This window comes from Hyperolius riggenbachi, chromosome 5 (genome assembly GCF_040937935.1).
Source record: "Hyperolius riggenbachi isolate aHypRig1 chromosome 5, aHypRig1.pri, whole genome shotgun sequence".
In the NCBI taxonomy this organism is placed as follows: Eukaryota; Metazoa; Chordata; class Amphibia; order Anura; family Hyperoliidae; genus Hyperolius; species Hyperolius riggenbachi.
In genome coordinates this window covers 52,008,349-52,028,699 of record NC_090650.1, presented here as the reverse complement: position 1 = coordinate 52,028,699, position 20,351 = coordinate 52,008,349, and the positions used below count along the sequence as shown (strand labels likewise).

The window sequence follows — 20,351 nt, the reverse complement described above, 5'->3', positions numbered from 1 at the left end:
CATCGTTGCACCACATTTTTAACCCATGGGGACCCTGAACCGCTGAAGGTAGCCAACTGGGGATGCTACTTGCTGAGACTGAGCTGAGACAAAACGACAGAATCTAACACAGCGTTTACATGAACGACACAAAAACCCATAACTGTAAAATCGCTTCCATCCATTTAAATGGAGCTGCACTCACCTTCAAATGATGCTTTCCTCGCCCGCGTAAAACGGTTGAGTTTAACATCCATGTAAACCAGCCCTTGAAGAGGAACTGTCGCGAAAATCATTTAAAACACATACAAATAAGTACATTTCTTCCAGGGTAAAATGAGCCATAAATTACTTTTCTCCTATGTTGCTGTCACTTACAGTAGGTAGTAGAAATCTGACATTACCGACAGGTTTTGGGCTAGTCCATCTCTTCATAGGGGATTCCCAGCTTTCCTGCTTGCTGCACACTTTTTTGGCAGTTGGACTTAGCAACTGCCATTCACGAAGTGCTTTTAAAAATAAAGAAAACCCTGAGAACCTCCCTATAAGAAGATGGGCTAGTCCAAAATCTGTCGGTAATGTCAGATTTCTATTACTTACTGGAAGTGACAGCAACATAGGAGAAAAGTAATTTATGGCTCATTTTACTCAGGAAGAAATGTACTTCTTATTGGTATGTGTTTTAAATTTTAAGATTTTCGCGACAGTTCCTCTTTAAGAGCAAGATTATTTTTTAGAATTGTCCTGGTTTTAAAAATAACTTAATTGTTATTGCAAATAGTGTGTATTATAGAACACTATAGATTTCTGCTCTTGTAATTCCTACAGTAAAAGCAATACATTTTTTGCATATGCTCCGCAGCCTGTCTGTGGCCATCAGTTACATGGTTATGTAGTTTGGTTAAAACAAAACCTCAGTAAAGTTCAGCCAGAAAATATGGTTTAAAGCGAAATTGTCACCATAAAAATCAAATTTCAGCAGCAACTGGTCTGAGTGTATTAAGACTTGGAAAACTTTCTGCTGTTATGGTTTTTAGTTATCACATACTTTAGGAGCACTGGCCCTTTAGTAGTCAGTGCCAAACAGTTGAATGCTGGGGGTTCGTTTTATGTATAATATATTCCTCCTCTTCCATTTATTCAGGGCTGTGGAGTCGGGGAAATTTTGGGTACCCGGAGTCGAAGTTGGAGTCTGAGTCATTGATTTCGTAAACTGAGGAGTCGGAGTCGTCTGAGTTTTTGTACAAAATCCACAGCCCTGTTAAGTATTAGACTAAGGAGTCGAGGAGTCTGAGCCATTTTGGGTACCTGGAGTCGGAGTCGTGGTTTCATAAACTGAGGAGTCGGAAGATTTTTTTTTACCGACTCCACAGCCCTGCATTTATTTCCCTGTCTAGCTTCTTATCTGCTCACTTGTGTTTACAAGCAAGGCTGAGGTTTCTCTCTTGAAGGAGAAGAGAAACAAAAAAAAAAGACAGTGCAGTTCCCAGTACGCACCTCAGTGGGAGTGTCTGAAGACTCTGGGAGGAGGGCAGCTAATGAATACACAATGAGCAAGAGAAGGGAGGGGGGGGGGAAACAAGAGTCAGGGAGGATATGATGTCAGCATTAGCTTGGCAAGATGGCCACTGACTAGAATAGGATTTTCTGCTTTTCCTTTATAAAATTCACAGGAATCATTATGTGGATAGCACAATACATCTGTTATGTAAGTAGAAGTAGTATTTATCTACTTATATATGTGTTTTTTATTTCTAGGTTAGCATGGGTGTCACTTGTTCTTTAACACCTGCACATATTCCACTTGATCTAGAGGAAGGTGATAAACCCCTAACAAGACTTGAACCAATTGACTTTAAAAGGGGAAAAGGAGCAGTCACTGACCTGCATATGTCAATACATTTTCTTAGATTGCACTCTGTATCTGTGCGGGAGAAATTAAAAAGTCATTTTGCTCAATAGGGTCAAGCAGGGACGCCGTTCAGAACACCGAAGAGTGTGCGGAGAGGAGCAGCACAAGTAGACAATGAGAAGATACTGGGGACACCAGACTATCTGGCCCCTGAGCTGCTGCTGGGGAAGCCCCATGGTGAGTCTCTCATTGGGTGGCTGTTTGATGTCGGAGATTCAAGTTGGCATCAGTCAGTAATGACCTTTTCTTATCTGTCTATTATTAAATCAGCTTAATATCTTGAATTGGACCTAATGCTGGGAATACATGTTACGTTTTTCGCGTTCGATTCGGCGCGCGATCTATTAGCCATTCGATTTTCTGCTCGATTCTTTTATCTTCCACTAGTTTTTCTTATGTTTTTTCCATTCACTTCTATGAAAAATCGAGCGGAAAATCGGACATGTCGGAATTTTATCATCAAACATCTATCGGAACGATTCTTCGCAAAAACCGTAACATGTATTCCCAGCATTAAAGCAGAGCTACATTCAGATAGAGAGCGACCCAGCAGTCACTGTAGTAGTAATAAAGCCCGTAGTAGTAGTAATAAACACACGCTGGATGAAACTCTGCTGATAATCCAGCGTCTGAACAGCAGCCCCTTGCTCCCCCCGAAGCCCCACCCCCCTTCGCCCGCTTGGTCAATGATTCGTCTGAGCAACCAGTCTTCTGCATGACATCACACCCCCACCACTCCAAAACACAGCACCCCAAAATCTCCCCCCCCCCCTCCCCGAGAGGCAGCATAGAAACACAGCACCGCCCTCTGGAGAGGCAGCATAGTAACACAGTGCCCCCCTGTAGGGAGGCAGCATAGTAACACAGCACCCTCCTCTGGAGAAGTAGCATAGTAACACAGCACCCCCCTCTGGAGAAGTAGCATAGTAACACAGCACCCCCCTCTGGTTAGGCAGCAAAGTAACACGGTGCCCCCCTCTGGATAGGCAGCATAGTAACACAGAGCCCTCCTCTGCATAGGCAGCATAGTAACACAGCGCCCTCTTCTGGAGAGGCAGCATAGTAACACAGCGCCCTCTTCTGGAGAGGCAGCATAGTAACACAGCGCCCTCCTCTGGAGAGGCGGCATAGTAACACAGTGCCCCCCTGTAGGGAGGCAGCATAGTAACACAGCACCCCCCTCTGGAGATGCAGCATAGTAACACAGCACCCCCCTCTGGAGAAGCAGCATAGTACCACAGCGCCAGCCCTCTGGTTAGGCAGCAAAGTAACACGGTGCCCCCCTCTGGATAGGCAGCATAGTAACACAGAGCCCTCCTCTGCAGAGGCAGCATAGTAACACAGCACCCCCTCTGGATAGGCAGCATAGTAACACAGCACCCCCCTCTGGAGAGGCAGCATAGTAACACAGCACCCCCCTCTGGAGAGGCAGCGTAGTAACACAGCGCCCTCTTCTGGAGAGGCAGCATAGTAACACAGCACCCCCCTCTGGAGAGGCAGCATAGTAACACAGCGCCCTCCTCTGGAGAGGCAGCGTAGTAACACAGTGCCCCCCCTTTGGATAGGCAGCATAGTAACACAGCGCCCCCCTCTGGTTAGGCAGCAAAGTAACACAGTGCCCCCCTCTGGATAGGCAGCATAGTAATACTGCGCCCTCTGGATAGGCAGCATAGTAACACAGTGCCCTCTTCTGGAGAGGCAGCATAGTAACACAGCGCCCTCTTCTGGAGAGGCAGCATAGTAACACAGCACCCCCTCTGGATAGGCAGCATAGTAACACAGCACCCCCCTCTGGAGAGGCAGCATAGTAACACGGCGCCCTCCTCTGGAGAGGCAGCGTAGTAACACAGTGCATGGAACCACAGCACCCCCTCTGGAGAGGCAGCGTAGTAACACAGCGCCCTCCTCTGGAGAGGCAGCGTAGTAACACGGCGCCCTCCTCTGCAGAGGCAGCATAGTAACACAGCGCCCTCCTCTGGATAGGCAGCATAGTAACACAGAGCCCTCCTCTGCATAGGCAGCATAGTAACACAGCACCCCCCTCTGGAGAGGCAGCATAGTAACACAGCACCCCCCTCTGGAGAGGCAGCATAGTAACACAGCACCCCCTCTGGATAGGCAGCATAGTAACACAGCACCCCCCTCTGGAGAGGCAGCATAGTAACACAGTGCCCTCCTCTGGAGAGGCAGCATAGTAACACAGTGCCCCCCCTTTGGATAGGCAGCATAGTAACACATCGCCCCCCTTTGGTTAGGCAGCAAAGTAACACAGTGCCCCCCTCTGGATAGGCAGCATAGTAATACTGCGCCCTCTGGATAGGCAGCATAGTAACACAGTGCCCTCCTCTGGATAGGCAGCATAGTAACACAGCGCCCTCTTCTGGAGAGGCAGCATAGTAACACAGCACCCCCCTCTGGAGAGGCAGCATAGTAACACAGCACCCCCTCTGGATAGGCAGCATAGTAACACAGCACCCCCCTCTGGAGAGGCAGCATAGTAACACGGCGCCCTCCTCTGGAGAGGCAGCATAGTAACACAGTGCATGGAACCACAGCACCCCCTCTGGAGAGGCAGCGTAGTAACACAGCGCCCTCCTCTGGAGAGGCAGCGTAGTAACACAGCGCCCTCCTCTGGAGAGGCAGCGTAGTAACACGGCGCCCTCCTCTGCAGAGGCAGCATAGTAACACAGCGCCCTCCTCTGGATAGGCAGCATAGTAACACAGAGCCCTCCTCTGCATAGGCAGCATAGTAACACAGCACCCCCTCTGGAGAGGCAGCATAGTAACACAGCACCCCCCTCTGGAGAGGCAGCATAGTAACACAGCACCCCCTCTGGATAGGCAGCATAGTAACACAGCACCCCCCTCTGGAGAGGCAGCATAGTAACACAGCGCCCTCCTCTGGAGAGGCAGCATAGTAACACAGTGCCCCCCCCTTTGGATAGGCAGCATAGTAACACAGCGCCCCCCTCTGGTTAGGCAGCAAAGTAACACAGTGCCCCCCTCTGGATAGGCAGCATAGTAACACAGTGCCCCCCTCTGGATAGGCAGCATAGTAACACAGTGCCCTCCTCTGGATAGGCAGCAAGGCAGCATAGTAACACAGCACCCCCCTCTGGAGAGGCAGCATAGTAACACAGCGCCCTCCTCTGGAGAGGCAGCATAGTAACACGGCGCCCTCCTCTGGAGAGGCAGCGTAGTAACACAGTGCATGGAACCACAGCACCCCCTCTGGAGAGGCAGCGTAGTAACACAGCGCCCTCCTCTGGAGAGGCAGCGTAGTAACACAGCGCCCTCCTCTGGAGAGGCAGCGTAGTAACACAGCGCCCTCCTCTGGAGAGGCAGCGTAGTAACACGGCGCCCTCCTCTGGAGAGGCAGCGTAGTAACACGGCGCCCCCCTCTGGATAGGCAGCATAGTAACACAGAGCCCTCCTCTGGAGAGGCAGAATAGAAACACAGCAACTCCTCTGGGGAGGCAGCATAGTAACACAGTGCATGGAACCACAGCACCCCCTCTGGAGAGGCAGCATGGAAACACAGCGCCCCCCCCCCCCTTCTGGAGAGGCAGCATAGAAAAGAATGCCTCTCTCTGTTTACTAAGGAAGACTTTACTCAAGTTTCAGACTTTATTAATGTTACTTGTGGCTCACACAATGTTTTATGTTCCTTGTGCTCACGTCTTCTGTCTTTGGCCAGAGCAGTGTTACTAAGGTGAAAGATCTTGCCTGTAAATGAAATATTTACACACATGGCAGTTATTTACAATTTATGAGGAGGCCAGTTGTATTCTATCGCTTGAATTTAATACAATTTTCATCTTTTGTTCTAGAACTTTTTTCCTCTAATGGTCAGTTGTATTTTTTTACACCTGTATAATTTGTAATTTCTTTGTATACAGGGCTGCTGCGGTGCGGTAAGTTAAACATGCTTTGGTAGCGGGATGCTGCTTTATACACAGTCCTAATTAAACTCAATCTGTTACAGATTTTTCACATCAGTTTGCCACATCTGCAGGCTGTAGCCACACCTTGATTCATAATTAAAAGTGATTTCTCATGAGATTTGGAATAGGGAGAGAAACTTCAAAGCTCCGCCTTCTGGACATTTTCATATGTTGTTGTGGAAAGTGCACCCACTGACCTAAACTGATATTTCACACTTGTAAGCACTGCCGGTTATCTATGAAATGGTTGATCGGCATGGCAGATTTTCCATAGATGTAATTGCTGGAAAAGTGGCATTATTTCTGCTTTTCACTGTTATAAATGTGCATCAGTGTATCTATTCTAGCCAGCACAGTACTTGTCTGAACGCTACATTAAAGTGTACCAGGGATGGGGGTTTAGCTATAAAATATACATACCTGAGGCTTCCTTCAGCCCCCTTCAGCCTGATTACTCCCACGGCGCCCTCTGCTCTCTCTCTCTGTTTGCTAGCCCCGGAAAATCCGCCAGTTGGCGCAGCCAGGCGTGCTCCCCTGTCTCGCTCCTGTTGCCAGGAGAGACCTGCTCAGTAGTCCTGTGCAGAACGCTCCAGATGACGTGAACCCGACGGGAGTATGTGCACGGCTGGGCCACGCATCCGGGGTTGGCCCCGGACTGGAGAACTTTCTGGGGCCAATTGCGGGCAAACGGAGAGGCAGAAGAGGGCGCCGTAGGAGCGATCAGGCCGGAGGCAGCTGGGGGAAGCCCCAGGTATGTATATTTTATGGCTAATCCCCCATCAGGGTCACTTGAAGACTGCTATAGGCAATAGACATTGGTCAGAAACGAACACTTGTATTATGCTTGAATGGAACTTGAGGGGAGAGACATGTGAAGGCTGACATATTTATTTCGTTTTAAACAATGCACATTGTCTGGCTGTCCTGCTGATCATCTGCCTCTTATACTTTTAAGGCTCATACACACGTCCAACATAATACACAACCAACCACACAACAAGTTATTTACATGACAAGTACGCACACACGCCAACGGACTAAACAACCAATTCAATATACTTGCTATGTGGGCAAGCTAAACGAAAAAACTGCACAACATATCCGCATTCAAAAATAAGTTGTTTAGAAGATTTGACATGTGGCCAAGCTGCATGGTAGTTGCTCAGGATGATCTGCCGGATGGATTTGGCAAACCACCTGTTATCATTTGGCAGTCTTGTTCTTTGCCAGTCGTACACACGCCCAACTGTCTTCAAACAGACCAAGTTTAGAAGATAGTTGGGCAGATTGGATGTGTGTAGGAGCCTCAAGCCATAGGCCCTGAACAAGCATGCAGGTCAGATGTTTGACTGATGTCTGACTAGATTAGCTGCATGCTTGTTTCAAGTGTGTGAGATTGTCACCACTGACCATTACGATCAGCAGGGGTGCCAGGAAATTAAGTATTTAAGTAAATATCTCACCTTGGGTTACCGTATATACTCGCATACAAGCCGAATTTTTGACCCCCAAAAAGGGGGCCAAAAGTTGGGGGGTCGGCTTGTATGCGAGTCGTGGGTGGTGGTCTGCGCCCCCCGCCCGCCCGCTTGCTCGCCCCCTCCCTCCGCGGCCGCTGCTGCTATTACCTGCTTCACCGTTACCAGGGGAACCGCTCTTTCCTGGCCCCTGCATCGTCACTGCAGCAGCGCCGGGCGCGCTGCTGTGATACACTTACGGAGTCCGCAGGATGAAGAGGGGAACCCGGATTAGGAAGCGGCCGCTGAAGCAGGTAATAGCAGCAGCAGCGGCCGCGGAGGGAGGGAGCGTGTGGGGCAGTGCGGGGCAGGGCACTATACTAGCTATACTGAGCACTATACTAGCTAAACTGGGGCACTATACTAGCTAAACTGGGGCACTATACTAGCTAAACTGGGGCACTATACTAGCTTAACTGGGGCACTATACTAGCTAAACTGAGCACTATACTAGCTATACTGAGCACTATACTAGCTATACTGAGCACTATACTAGCTAAACTGGGGCACTATACTAGCTAAACTGGGGCACTATACTAGCTAAACTGAGCACTATACTAGCTATACTGGGCACTATACTAGCTATACTGGGCACTATACTAGCTATACTGAGCACTATACTAGCTATACTGAGCACTATACTAGCTATACTGAGCACTATACTAGCTAAACTGGGGCACTATACTAGCTAAACTGAGCACTATACTAGCTATACTGAGCACTATACTAGCTATACTGAGCACTACACTAGCTATACTGAGCACTACACTAGCTATACTGAGCACTATACTAGCTATACTGAGCACTATACTAGCTATACTGAGCACTATACTAGCTATACTGAGCACTTTACTAGCTATACTGAGCACTATACTAGCTATACTGAGCACTATACTAGCTATACTGGGCACTATACTAGCTATACTGGGGCACTACCTACCCATACTGGGCACTTTACTAGCTATACTGGGACACACTAGGGGAATAAGGCGGCCAGCATTTCCTACCCCCGGCTTATATGGGGGTCAATCATTTTCCCCTGTTTTTTCAGGTAAAAGTTGGGGGGTCGGCTTATATGCGGGTCGGCTTATATGCGAGTATATACGGTACTTTTAAATTAGTCGTGCAGTTTATTCATTTTCATGGACACAAGAGTCAGGCTAGAACCACATTCTGACACTATGGAGGGGGGCAAAAGGGCAACGTGGAGGGGGGAAGACAATGGCATCAGGCTGAGCTCTGACAGGAAGACCCGTCATGCCAGATATCTTGCTGGTACTTTTGGACCGCCGCACACAAGATTCTTTTTAACGGCTTAGTTTGATTTAAAGTGTGTATAAATTAAGATTGTTACCTGATCCAACAAAAAATCGTCAGATCAGAAGGCACTTTTCTAATTCCTGCATGAAACTTCAGATTACACACAGCGATTTGTTGTTTTTTTTAATTTATGCACTGAAAACACATTTACCAGTATTTATTTTTAATATAAAATGGGGAAGTATGACATTAGATGTTCAAAACTGGGACATCTGCACACAGATATAATCAGTCACTTAGTCAGTAGTATGGATGGTCAATGGAATGCAAATCATCCCATGTTGATGCAAGGTTATGCAATTTTTTTTTTTCAATGCAAACGAATGCAGCTTAAAAATGGACCAGCAGGACTCCATTATCATATTTCACCTTGCCAGGATTTAATTAGTGTATATTTCTGTAAACATAGACTTTGGTTTACTATAGCAGTAGAACAGGACTCCATTATTTCCTCATAAACATTACCTCTCCCACCAAAAGATGGAGCTCCAAGCAAATATGAAATCTATTTTAGCATTAAATATTAAAGACCATACATTAACTTTAACTAATTTGGCACCAAAGGCTCTGGCCCCATAAGTACCAGAGCCTCATTATGCACATCCTGATCGCTGTGGTTGGCTCACAGTGGTCAGGTCTAAAGACAGCTGATTTCTGTGCCGGGAGGGACAGGCAATTGTGCCTCATGCACAGGAGCTGCTGGTGTAAAACTACATCACATCAGGTTGAGGCAGCCACAAGTGCGGCCCTGAATTGGTTAAGGACTGGATTCAGCAATGTGCTTGTATTCTGGCTCATCTAGCTTGTGGCTACTGCTGGTACTTATATATTCATTCTTTCCTTCTTGCTGCTGATGAAGCTGTAGTACACTAACAAGCAGGTGGTGATTGCAGAGCAGCATGTGTTTACTGGCTCACAAGGGTTTGCTTGGTGATTCTGCATGGAATGCCTAGGCTTGGATGGCTGGCTTTGTATTAAAGCAGAACTCCACATGTTCCATTGGACTGTGCACCAAACAGTAACATTTATCACAAATACTTTTTTTTTTATTGCAGAAGAAACACAAAATAGATGAAAGTGAGAGCCATTATAGTGCAGAATTTAAAGTACTCTTGAATCATAGAAAAATTCATTGAATAAATCCCATGGTGGGCTAGATTACCTTCTCCTGAGCGTCCTGACGCTGCTCGTTATCTGGGGGGGGGGGTTCCTCCTGTCCTCGGTCCTCCTGTCCTCGGTCCTCTTGCCTCCAGAGCCTTCTGGAAGTTCCTACAAGCAGCGCAGTGCAATTCCGAACTGCACAGGTTCCAGTCCAGGACTGCACATGAGCAGTGAAAGCCAGCGCTTGTGGATAAGTTCTTGCTTTGTGTGCATGTGTGTTTCTAGCTTATGCACAGTTTTGGGTCGCACATTGTCCGCTTGGGGAACTTCAAGAAACATATTCCACTGAAGGATACCCTCAAATATTTAGAGAACTGGGGAATAGGAGGAACCCTGAAGGACAATGAGCAGTATCAGGACACTCAGGAGGAGGAAACCGAGCCCACCATGGGCTTAATTCATCCCCCCCCCCCCCCCCCCATAGTTCAGGGGTACTTTAATGTTCAACGGAAAAATAAATGGCTACAAGGTAACCGCTAAGGCAACCACTGTATGAGCAGGTGGAAAGAATGACCCTGACCCCACTTGGGTATAAATAGTCTCTGGGATAGGGATGGGTCACAGCCCTTCAGTATGGGTGGATATGATCACTCAAAAGGAAAAAAAAAAGTTGCGCCGACTGGAGATAAAACAGTTTAAAATGAGAAGTAATTGTGGACTTGACTCTCCAAGAAAAGATGCTGCTGTTGATGGTATTGAAGGCTTTATTTAATGAAAACAATATTCATGTCCACCCTTACCTCTTGTTGTTTTATCTCCTGTTGGCACCTGTTTGTCACCTTTTTTAAGTTATTAATATTTTAATATTCTCCAAAGTGTGGTTTTGACACACTTTCATGATTCAGCACTGTGGGAGGCGGTTGTTGGCCATGAACAATATTTCAGACGTACAATTAATTTTGAAGTCTGATGTTGGCGTTTCAGCCCCTAGTGGATGGATTATATGTGATGATGATGTAATGGAAGTATAGGTTTTGGTCATTGTGTAGTTATGGACATATTTTAAGGGGGTTGGGGTAAGGTCTGTGCGGGAGTTGAAGTGAACTTGAAGTGAGGAAACCTGATTCATGTTAGATACTTTTCTGTGATATCGTTAAAGCTCTGGATACCATAGAGCCTTCCCGGTCCTCACTATGTCTCATCGTTCCAGCGCCATTCCCATTGAATTGTACATGCCTGGCTGTGTCTTTGGTATTCTTCAGCAGGCTTCAGCAGTAATGAGCATCAGAGAATAGAATGGTTTAGAATGGAAGAAATTGATTCTTGCCATAGCCGTATGGAGTATAAGGCTTTTTCTGCTCCCAGCATCTGAGGCATTGCGCCTGTCCCTCTCGAGGTAGTCAAATTTACAAGATTTTCCATAATACATTTTCAATACATCTCAACCATTTGGATGGTGTATTGGAATATAGACTGAAAATGAAATGAATGGGTCATAATGGACACCTACCATCTGATGACCTACAATTTATAAGGAACGCTTAGCGAATGACCTCAATAGAATTGGTTGGACATGAATTCGGGCAATGAGCATAAATGTGTGGTCAGAGCCGAAATTTCCCATGACCCAAAGTGTTTTGATGTTTCTGGTTTAGACACAAGCATATCTTTAGAAGACTGTACATTATATTGGGGTTGTGCTGCATTTCCACCACTCTTTTAGTTCATTTATAGTTTTTTTCTGTGAAGTAACACACTTGCGTATTTACTGCAAAAATAGTACACCGCAGAAGGTTTTAGATTCAGAAGTGCAAAGTGAGAATCAGTCTTACAGTCGCACACCATGGCATACTTAGACATTTGACACCCCACAACTGTCTCCTGGGAGCAGTTTCATAGCATCCCTGAGAACATCTAGAGTTCTGATGGTATGGTAAGTCTTTGTACTTGGCACATTTTGTGCATCTGGAATCTGTCTAATTTTTGAGTGCTTTTATGTCTTTGTTCAGGACCGGCGGTGGACTGGTGGGCCCTCGGAGTTTGCCTATTTGAGTTTCTGACCGGAATACCTCCTTTCAATGATGAAACCCCAGCACACGTGTTCCAGAATATTTTAAAGAGAGGTACTGCTTCTCCATAATCATCCAGTAATTCTTTATGAAGTACTTAGAGTCAATGTTACCTGATGTAAAAAAACAGTCAGATACTCCCCTAAGGAGAGGGAAGGCTCTGAGTCCTAATGAGATTTCCCTCTCCTCTCCCGGTGCCCAGTCCCGCTCAGGATCCCCCGTAGCAGTATTCGACCAGTTCGATCAAATACTGGCACTTCCGCCGCGAAGGGAGGTTTTTTGAAGTCTTCAGGAGCACTCAGGCTCCCGAAGACGGGCCACTCGCGCATGCGCAGTATGGGGCAGTCTGTCTTCGGGAGCCCGAGTGCTCCCGAAGACTTCCGAAGTCCCCCGTGGGGGGGATTGGAGCGGGGGAGCCAGCGCAGCACGGAGGGCACCAGGAGAGGGAAGGCTCATTAGGACCAGAGCCTTCCCTCTCCTTAGGTGAGTATCTGACTTTTTTTTTGTTTTTTTGATCGGGTAACAATGGCTTTAAAGCGGACCTCCAGTGTACAAATACCCCCCCCCCCCCCCCGCACTATCGTCACAGGCAGCAGAAGTTATAAAAGTAGCAGGAATAAATGTCTAAAAAGGAAACCACTTGTGCCGTAAAATCCAGGTTTTGTTTAATAGCCACACCCCCTTTCTGAAAAACTGCCACAGCATTTTTTTTTTTTTAAGCCTTAACCAAAACTGCTAAGAGATTGTCATCTGTGGGTGGGAGGAGACTCGTAGTGTGGCCCGAGAGGTCCTCTGCTTCTACCTCTGCCACTGAGCCAGCCTATCACAGATAGGTACTTTGCATCTCTCTGTGCCACTGAGCCAGCCTATCCCAGAGAGGTCCTCTGCTTCTACCTCTGCCACTGAGCCAGCCTATCACACAGGTCCTCTGCTTCTACCTGTGCCACTGAGCCAGCCTATCACAGAGCGGTACTCTTCTCCTACCTGTGCCACTGAGCCAGCCTGTCCCAGAGAGGTACTCAGCTTCTACCTGTGCCACTGAGCCAGCCTACCCCAGAGAGGTCCTCCTGTTCCACTGAGCCAGCCTATCCCAGAGAGGTCCTCCTGAGCCAGCCTATCCCAAAGAGGTCCTCTGCTTCTACCTGTGCCACTGAGCCAGCCTATCACAGAGCGGTACTCTTCTCCTACCTGTGCCACTGAGCCAGCCTGTCCCAGAGAGGTACTCAGCTTCTACCTGTGCCACTGAGCCAGCCTACCCCAGAGAGGTCCTCCTGTTCCACTGAGCCAGCCTATCCCAGAGAGGTCCTCCTGAGCCAGCCTATCCCAAAGAGGTCCTCTGCTTCTACCTGTGCCACTGAGCCAGCCTGCCCCAAAGAGCAAACATGAAGAGAGTAGTGCAGTGCCAGCCCCAGTATGAGGCCAATCAGAGCTTCCACCATGTTTTCCTGTTGCTTAATGAATTAGTCAGCCATTAATGCATTGGGGGATAAAAGAGGGAATACAGTCATCGTAAATGTTTTTTTTTTTTTGTTTCACATTCAAACATACAGCAGAGGTGCACGTTAATTCACAAGAACATGGTGCTGATTTGCCTATTGTAATTATTTCTCTCTCCAGACATCCCGTGGCCAGAAGATGATGAAACCCTTTCTGTCAATGCTCACGGTGCCATAGACATTCTCCTCACCCTAGATAACACAAAGAGAGCAGGACTAAAAGGTATAGTCTGCTTTCATTGCAAGTCTTATAGTAGTAGCAGTAGTGTGCTGTGACACATTAGTGTGGTGGCAAAGCAAATATTGTCACGTTTTTCTAACTGTTACTCGGGGGGAGGGTGTTAATCTAGTGGAAACTGACTTATAAAAAAAATCATTGCTATGCGAAAAAAACACACAAATTTACACCTAGTGAAAGGCCCTTAACCTCCCTGGCGGTATGATTATTTCCAGATTTTAGGGTCTTTTCAGTGCGTTTCAGACCCTAAAATCATACCGCCAGAATGCCTGCAGCAGCAGCGGCTGCACTCACTCACCTCCCTGGGCTCCAGCGCTGGAATATTTCCTCCGTACTCCGGGTGGCGCTGTAACTCTAGTGAGATCACTGACGGCGATCTCACCAGAGTGATTCAGAGCCTCGGAGGGCAGGAAGGAGAACGGCTACCGACATCTGGATCCCCCGAGAGGTGAGTGAAAACGCCTGCTGTTCGCTATAATCTCCAATAAGCTCCCGGTGGCTTACCACTAGAGTTGGGCCGAACCTCCGATTTTAGGTTCGCGAACCCTGTTCGCGAACTTCCGCAAAAGGTTCGGTTCGCGAAAAAGTTCGCGAACCGCAATAGACTTCAATGGGGAGGCGAACTTTCAAAGTTTTAAAACATTCTATCAGCTGGAAAAATGATAGAAAACATGTTTCAAAAGCTCTAATACCTGGAGCCACACATAATTGAGTGAAATACACATGATTGCTGGAGGACCCACCCTCCCTCCTCCAAGCAAGGTCCTTTATACCATTTGCCTACCTACACTAATTAGTTATGGGACAGCTGCTACACACTCTGCTAGGGAGATTTTATCCTCCCTCCTCCCTTCTCCCTCCTCCCTCCTCCCTTCTCCCTCCTTCTCCCTCCTCCCTCCTCCCTTCTCCCTCCTCCCTCCTCCCTTCTACCCTTCTACCTATTCCCTCCTCGGAGGGAGGAGGGTCTCTTCTGCCAGGGAATTATACTATTTTAAAAACCAGTATACATCATACCATAGCTGGGAATACATACATGAGTATACATCATACCATAGCTGGGGATACATACATGAGTATACATCATACCATAGCTGGGAATCGAACCCAGATCTCACTGTGTGGTGGGCACGTCACCCTAAGCACTGTACCACTACAGAAGTGAAGCTTGCCTAAAATTTAACATTTTTGCTCAATGCAATAGAACCATTAGGTTGCTTAAAGGAGAACTGTAGTGAAAGGTATATGGAGGCTACCATATTGATTTCCTTTTAACCACTTGAGGACCCACCCTTTACCCCCCCTTAAGGACCAGCGCTGTCTTAGCTGATCTGTGCTGGGTGGGCTCTGCAGCCCCCAGCACAGATCAGCGTGCAGGCAGAGCGACCAGATCGCCCCCCTTTTTTCCCCACTAGGGGGATGATGTGCTGGGGGGGTCTGATCGCTCCTGCCTGCCGGGTGTTGCGGGGGGGGCACCTCAAAGCCCCCCTCCGCGGCGAAATCCTCCCCCTCCCTCTCCTACCTGACATTTTTGTAAGATCTGACAAGATTAGCTGCATGCTTGTTTCTGGTGTGATTCACACTACTGCAGCCAAATAGATCAGCAGGGCTGCCAGGCAACTGGTATAGCTTAAAAGGAAATCAATATGGCAGCCTCCATATACCTCTCACTACAGTTCTCCTTTAAGCAACCTAATGGTTCTATTGCGTTGAGCATAAATGTTAAATTTTAGGCAAGCTTCACTTACTACTGTAGTGGTACAGTGCTTAGGGTGATGTGCCCACCACACAGTGAGATCTGGGTTCGATTCCCGGCTATGGTATGATGTATACTGGTTTTTAAAATAGTATAATTCCCTGGCAGAAGAGACCCTCCTCCCTCCGGTAGGAGGGAGGAGGGAATAGGTAGAAGGGGAGGAGGGAGGTGGGAGGCCAATTAAAATCTCCCTAGCAGAGTGTGTAGCAGCTGTCCCATAACTAATTAGTGTAGGCAGACAACTGAGTCAAATGGTATAAAAGGACCTAGCTTGAAGGGTGGGTGGGGTCTTTAGCACTGAAAGCAGTGTGTTTCACAATAACATGTCTGCTGACAGTAAAATGGAGGCGAAAAATTTTGCTCAATACAGCTTTATGGGGCGAATCGAACTTCCGCAAAAGTTCGCCTGATGCAGGCGAACGCGAACCCCCAAAGTTCGCCTGGAACCGTTCGCCGGCGAACCGTTCGGCCCATCTCTACTTACCACCACGGAGGCTAATGTATTTAACTACTACAAGACTGCCCCAAGCCAATGGGTGTGGCGGCCGCGGCAGCCCCGGGACCGCCTAACGCCGATTGGCATCAAGTCTTGGGGCTGCAGTTTGCGTGCATCTCCTGCTCGGGGGGAGGGCCTTCAGTCTCCGAGCGGCGATCGCCGTCTATTTACATGTACAGCAGTGCGATCAGCAGCAGCGCTGTACTGGGGACAGCCGTGTGACTCAGCTGTCCCCCTGGGGCACTTGAGAGCGATCGGCTCTCATAGGCAGAAGCCTATGACAGCTGATTGCCAGGATTGGCTGGCTGAGGGGTGGAAGGGGTTTAAAAAAAAAAAACAAAGCAAGCAAAATGTATTAATAAAATAGTAATGTAAATATTTATTTAAAAAAAGAAACACTGTTGGTGGGGAGAAAAGGGGGGGAGGAAATCACTTGTGTGCTGAGTTGTGCGACCCCACAGCTATGCCTTAAAGCTGCAGTGGGCAATTAGGGAAAAATGTACTGGTCTTTAGGGGGGTTTAGCACTGCAGTCCTCAAGTGGTTAAAGGACAACTGTAGTGAGAAGAATATGGAGGCTGCCATATTTATTTCCTCTTAAACATTACCTGTTGCCTGGCAGCCCTGCTGGTCTATTTGGCTGCAGTGTGTAGTGTCTGAATAACACCAGTAACAAGCATGCAGCTAAATCTTGTCAGATCTGACAATATTGTCAGAAACGCCTGATCTGTTGCAGGCTTGTTCAGGGTCTATGGCTAAAGGTATTAGAGGCAGAGGAATGAGCAGGACAGCCAGCGCAGCTGGTATTAAAAGGAAATAAATATGGCAGCCTCCATATCCCTCTCGTTTGTTTTAAAGTGGACCAGAACTCCTCTCTGCTCTAAAATATACACAACAGCATAATAACCTTTAATCAGAAAACATTTCTTTGGAAGCAGACATATTGTTTACAGCCTGTACTTTCAAATGGGCTTCACTGCTTATCTGCCATAGGCAGTCATGTGATACAGGGGAGGGATCAAATTACAACTTGTGATTAGACACAAATGAGGGGTGCATTTCTGTTATGTTTTTTCTTGTGTCCTGTGCAAGAGTTCAGGTCCACTTTAAGCTTTAACTCTTGCCACTGCTTTGACGCTGCTGTTTGTTGAATCGCTGTAGTTGACTTTTTCCTTTTACAGAACTAAGAGCTCACCCTCTGTTCCATGGGCTTGAGTGGGAGAACCTGCAGCACCAGCCCATGCCCTTCATACCACAGCCGGATGATGAAACGGACACTACCTACTTTGAAGCCAGGAATAATGCTCAGCACCTCAAAGTGTCTGGATTTAGTCTGTAGCTGTTCAACCCCTCCAGTATTTTTTTTCCTTTAAGTGTTTTAGCTGGACTCTGTCTTGTATATTTTTTATTTTAACTTATGTGTCTTACTCCCTCCCTAAACTTTACAGCACTGCCTTTGCAATATTTAAAGCAGACCTGTAGTGATTAAAAAAAGTTACAAAGTGGAGAAGCTGAACTGGACAGTAAACCTGCATCTGAGTAAGTGTACTGCCATCCCTCTGGTGTGTTGGCCACTTATGTCTAATGCCATCATGGTCTCCTTCTTGACCAAGTCCCAGTGCATCCCCAGAGCATGCAGTCTGTCTTTAATAGAGATGATCAAAGAGGTGGAGATAATTTTGGCCTTGCATGCAAATTGTATCCAGCTTGAAACTTGGCAGGAAGTGAATTTGATTGTCCCTATTCCAAAATGCATACTATTTGCATGCAAGGCAGAATTATTTGCATCTCATATTTCACCTCTAGTCTGGAGGAGGTCACTAGCAATATATTTGCTGAACGATCGTTTACAAACTATTATTCATATTAACGATCGGAAACAATTGTTTGGGATCACTAATGGCTAAAATCTCCTAACCAGTCCGATCAGATTAATGAAATCAATCCAATTTTTGGATCAACCCCTTCAGTCTGAAGGGATTGGTTAGGAGATTTTTGTCTATTAGTGGTCCCAAATGCTCATTTGCAATCATTCATACGAAGAATTGTTCGTAAATTATCAATTACTTGAGGCAGAAAGTCTGTCATGCTACTAGGCTCTGTCTGAATGATTATGGAATGTGGGGGGGTGGTAGGGCTAAATACTTAACTGGCCCATTGTCTTCAGATGACAGGTGATGTTCCGCCTCCCTCCTTGGCAGTGTCTCCTAAGACTGCTAAAGAACTTTGGAAGCCTCCGCAGCCAGCCACCAATGAGACTGCAGCTGCCGAGCTGGGGTCATGCTGTGTCCAGATCCACAGCAGGCCATTCGAGAAAAAAAAACGGCCGTGGGAGGAAGTGCTGAGCTTAGCGGGCCGATGACCTGCCTAGAGGGATGAAGTCTGGGCAGGTAAGTATTTAGCCTTAACACCCTCCAATGTCCTCTAGCATTTGGACTGTACTTGGACACTGGTTGGAGGTGCCTGTCTGTTAGTGCAATCATGTGAGAGACAAACAACAAATATTATTAGTAAACCAACTACCAACACTCTTGAGTGTTGATGGTGAGCTAACTCTACCTTTGGACATTTCATGTGGCAGACAAAGGTACTTGGATGCTGGTTGGGGGTGCCTGTTTGTGGGAGACAGCTGGGCTAAGTGGCGATGCTTGAGAAGGAGGGGAAACCTAACAGAAAAGACATATGGCAGCTAAGTATACATTTTTCATAGAAACGTTTGAATTGTTAGCCCATTGGTTGAAAAAGAGTGCAAATTGTCTTTAATTCTAATCTGAAGGCTTTATTAGTTTGAGTGACATGGTCGTAACAAGCAGCCCATGGATACAGACCTTGAGGAGTAATCGTCTGTGTTTTTGTCTCAGAAGACATTGTCCAGGCAATAGGCAAATATAGCATTTTTAAAAGGAAATCAGCATTTTTTCTGTCCATATTCCTTTCACTTCTCTTGTAACCAGTAGTAGACTGCTCCAGGGGTTTCCCTAATCAGCCTCAGGAGGCTCCACATAGACCTTGTGTAAAGATTTTTCGATAAGAATTTGCCTAGGTAAAACTCTCGGGAAATCATTCGCTGTACTGCTGTTTCTGCACAGGATTTCTTGTCTCTGAGATGTGGAGGCCACTTTGGCGTGAACCTTTTCAGGTTTGCACCATTTGTCAACTATCTACAAACTCTGCATCAAGCTCTGTGCACTTATGGAGCCAATTCATCATATAACAAGTCACCCAATACACAAAAAAAATACATAGCTTCTAAAATGGAATCTGATTGGAGAGCATCAATTGTTCTATCCTCTTGTGCCACTCGATTTTTATTCATTTTTCACTTGCCAAATTGGAGGGGGGGGACGACAGGATTAGGGCATCCTAGGTGAGATTACATTGTCTGGGCGTTTAATGCTCCTTCCTGTGCTAGTTTTGAAAAGTGAGTCTGCCGGAAGTTGTATTTTAGTACATCGTGGTATAGGAGGTTTGAAGCCACGCCCCCATGCACTGTTTACAGTGTTCGGGTTTGAAATGGCCCTGCCAGAGTTCATCACCTAAATGGAAAAAGTTCTTACCAGGAATGAGCTGGCAAGCATGCAAGTCAGTCTTGCCTACATGAAACAAAACCTGAATGTTTGTTGACGCAAGCTGTGGCAGGATCTGTTAATTCGCTTACATCGCCGCCTCTCTCCAATACGCTGCTCTCCATCTTCCTGACACTTCTGCCTTCAAAACTGGAAGATGGAGAGCACCTTGCAGTGCATTGACAAGAAGCAGCGACAGGGCCACCAACATGCACTTGCTGGCTCATCCTTAGTTCTGACTTTCCTCTGACACTTCCTACTCTACAGACTTGTTTCAAGTGAGTATTCTAACTAGAGGAATCTGCATTACACCTGAACTGCTAGCATTTCCAGGATCAGGTGTGCCATGCTAGTGTCTCTTGTTTCTCTTATTACAGGATTACGTAACAAAGACTATTAGGTGTAAAATAAACATTCTATGATCTTCTCAGATAAAGTTATGATCACTTGCCAGGTCTTTTACCTCTGTCCCCGAGCTCCATGTCTGGTGTCTTCTGGCATGTAGCTCCCACCCCTTTCAGAGAAATTCTGTGGTACTTTGGGTAACATGACACGCCTCTGAAATGGGGTTGGTCTAACCCATTAAAGCTGGCAGAGATGGGGCTTTGAGACAGTTATGATCACTTGTTACCGGTAGGTCTTTTACCTCTATCTGAGAAGGTATAAGGTTTATTTTACATTGAATAATCCCTTTAAAGTGCAGGTACCCTGAAGAACCCGCAAGTAGTGATTCCACATCCCAAAAACATGATACTTTAGCTGAATTTTAGCCATTCTTCTATTGCAAGAAAAAGGGTTGTTACCATTGCAGTCACTACAGGCTTGCTTTTTAAACTGGATCTGGTATCCTACACCATGAACTAACATGCTTTTTGGACCTGGGTCCATACTGTATGCAGCTTACATTAAGCCATGTACTGAATGTGTAAATCTTTATGTAAAATAAAGTAATTTAATATTTGAAA

The 20,351-nt window shown here is 46.7% G+C and overlaps 1 protein-coding gene across 2 annotated transcripts in view; it reads left to right on the top strand.

The window, feature by feature from the left end:
- MASTL (microtubule associated serine/threonine kinase like) overlaps positions 1-20,351 on the top strand; it is a 74,447-nt gene extending 54,096 nt beyond the window's left edge. For both annotated transcript variants that reach the window (XM_068235688.1, XM_068235687.1), the window contains exons 9-12: positions 1,942-2,068; positions 11,780-11,893; positions 13,457-13,558; positions 17,002-20,351. In XM_068235688.1, coding sequence (XP_068091789.1) covers positions 1,942-2,068; positions 11,780-11,893; positions 13,457-13,558; positions 17,002-17,159 — 501 coding nt within the window. In that variant the 3' untranslated portion in view covers positions 17,160-20,351. The remainder of the gene's footprint in view (positions 1-1,941; positions 2,069-11,779; positions 11,894-13,456; positions 13,559-17,001) is intronic.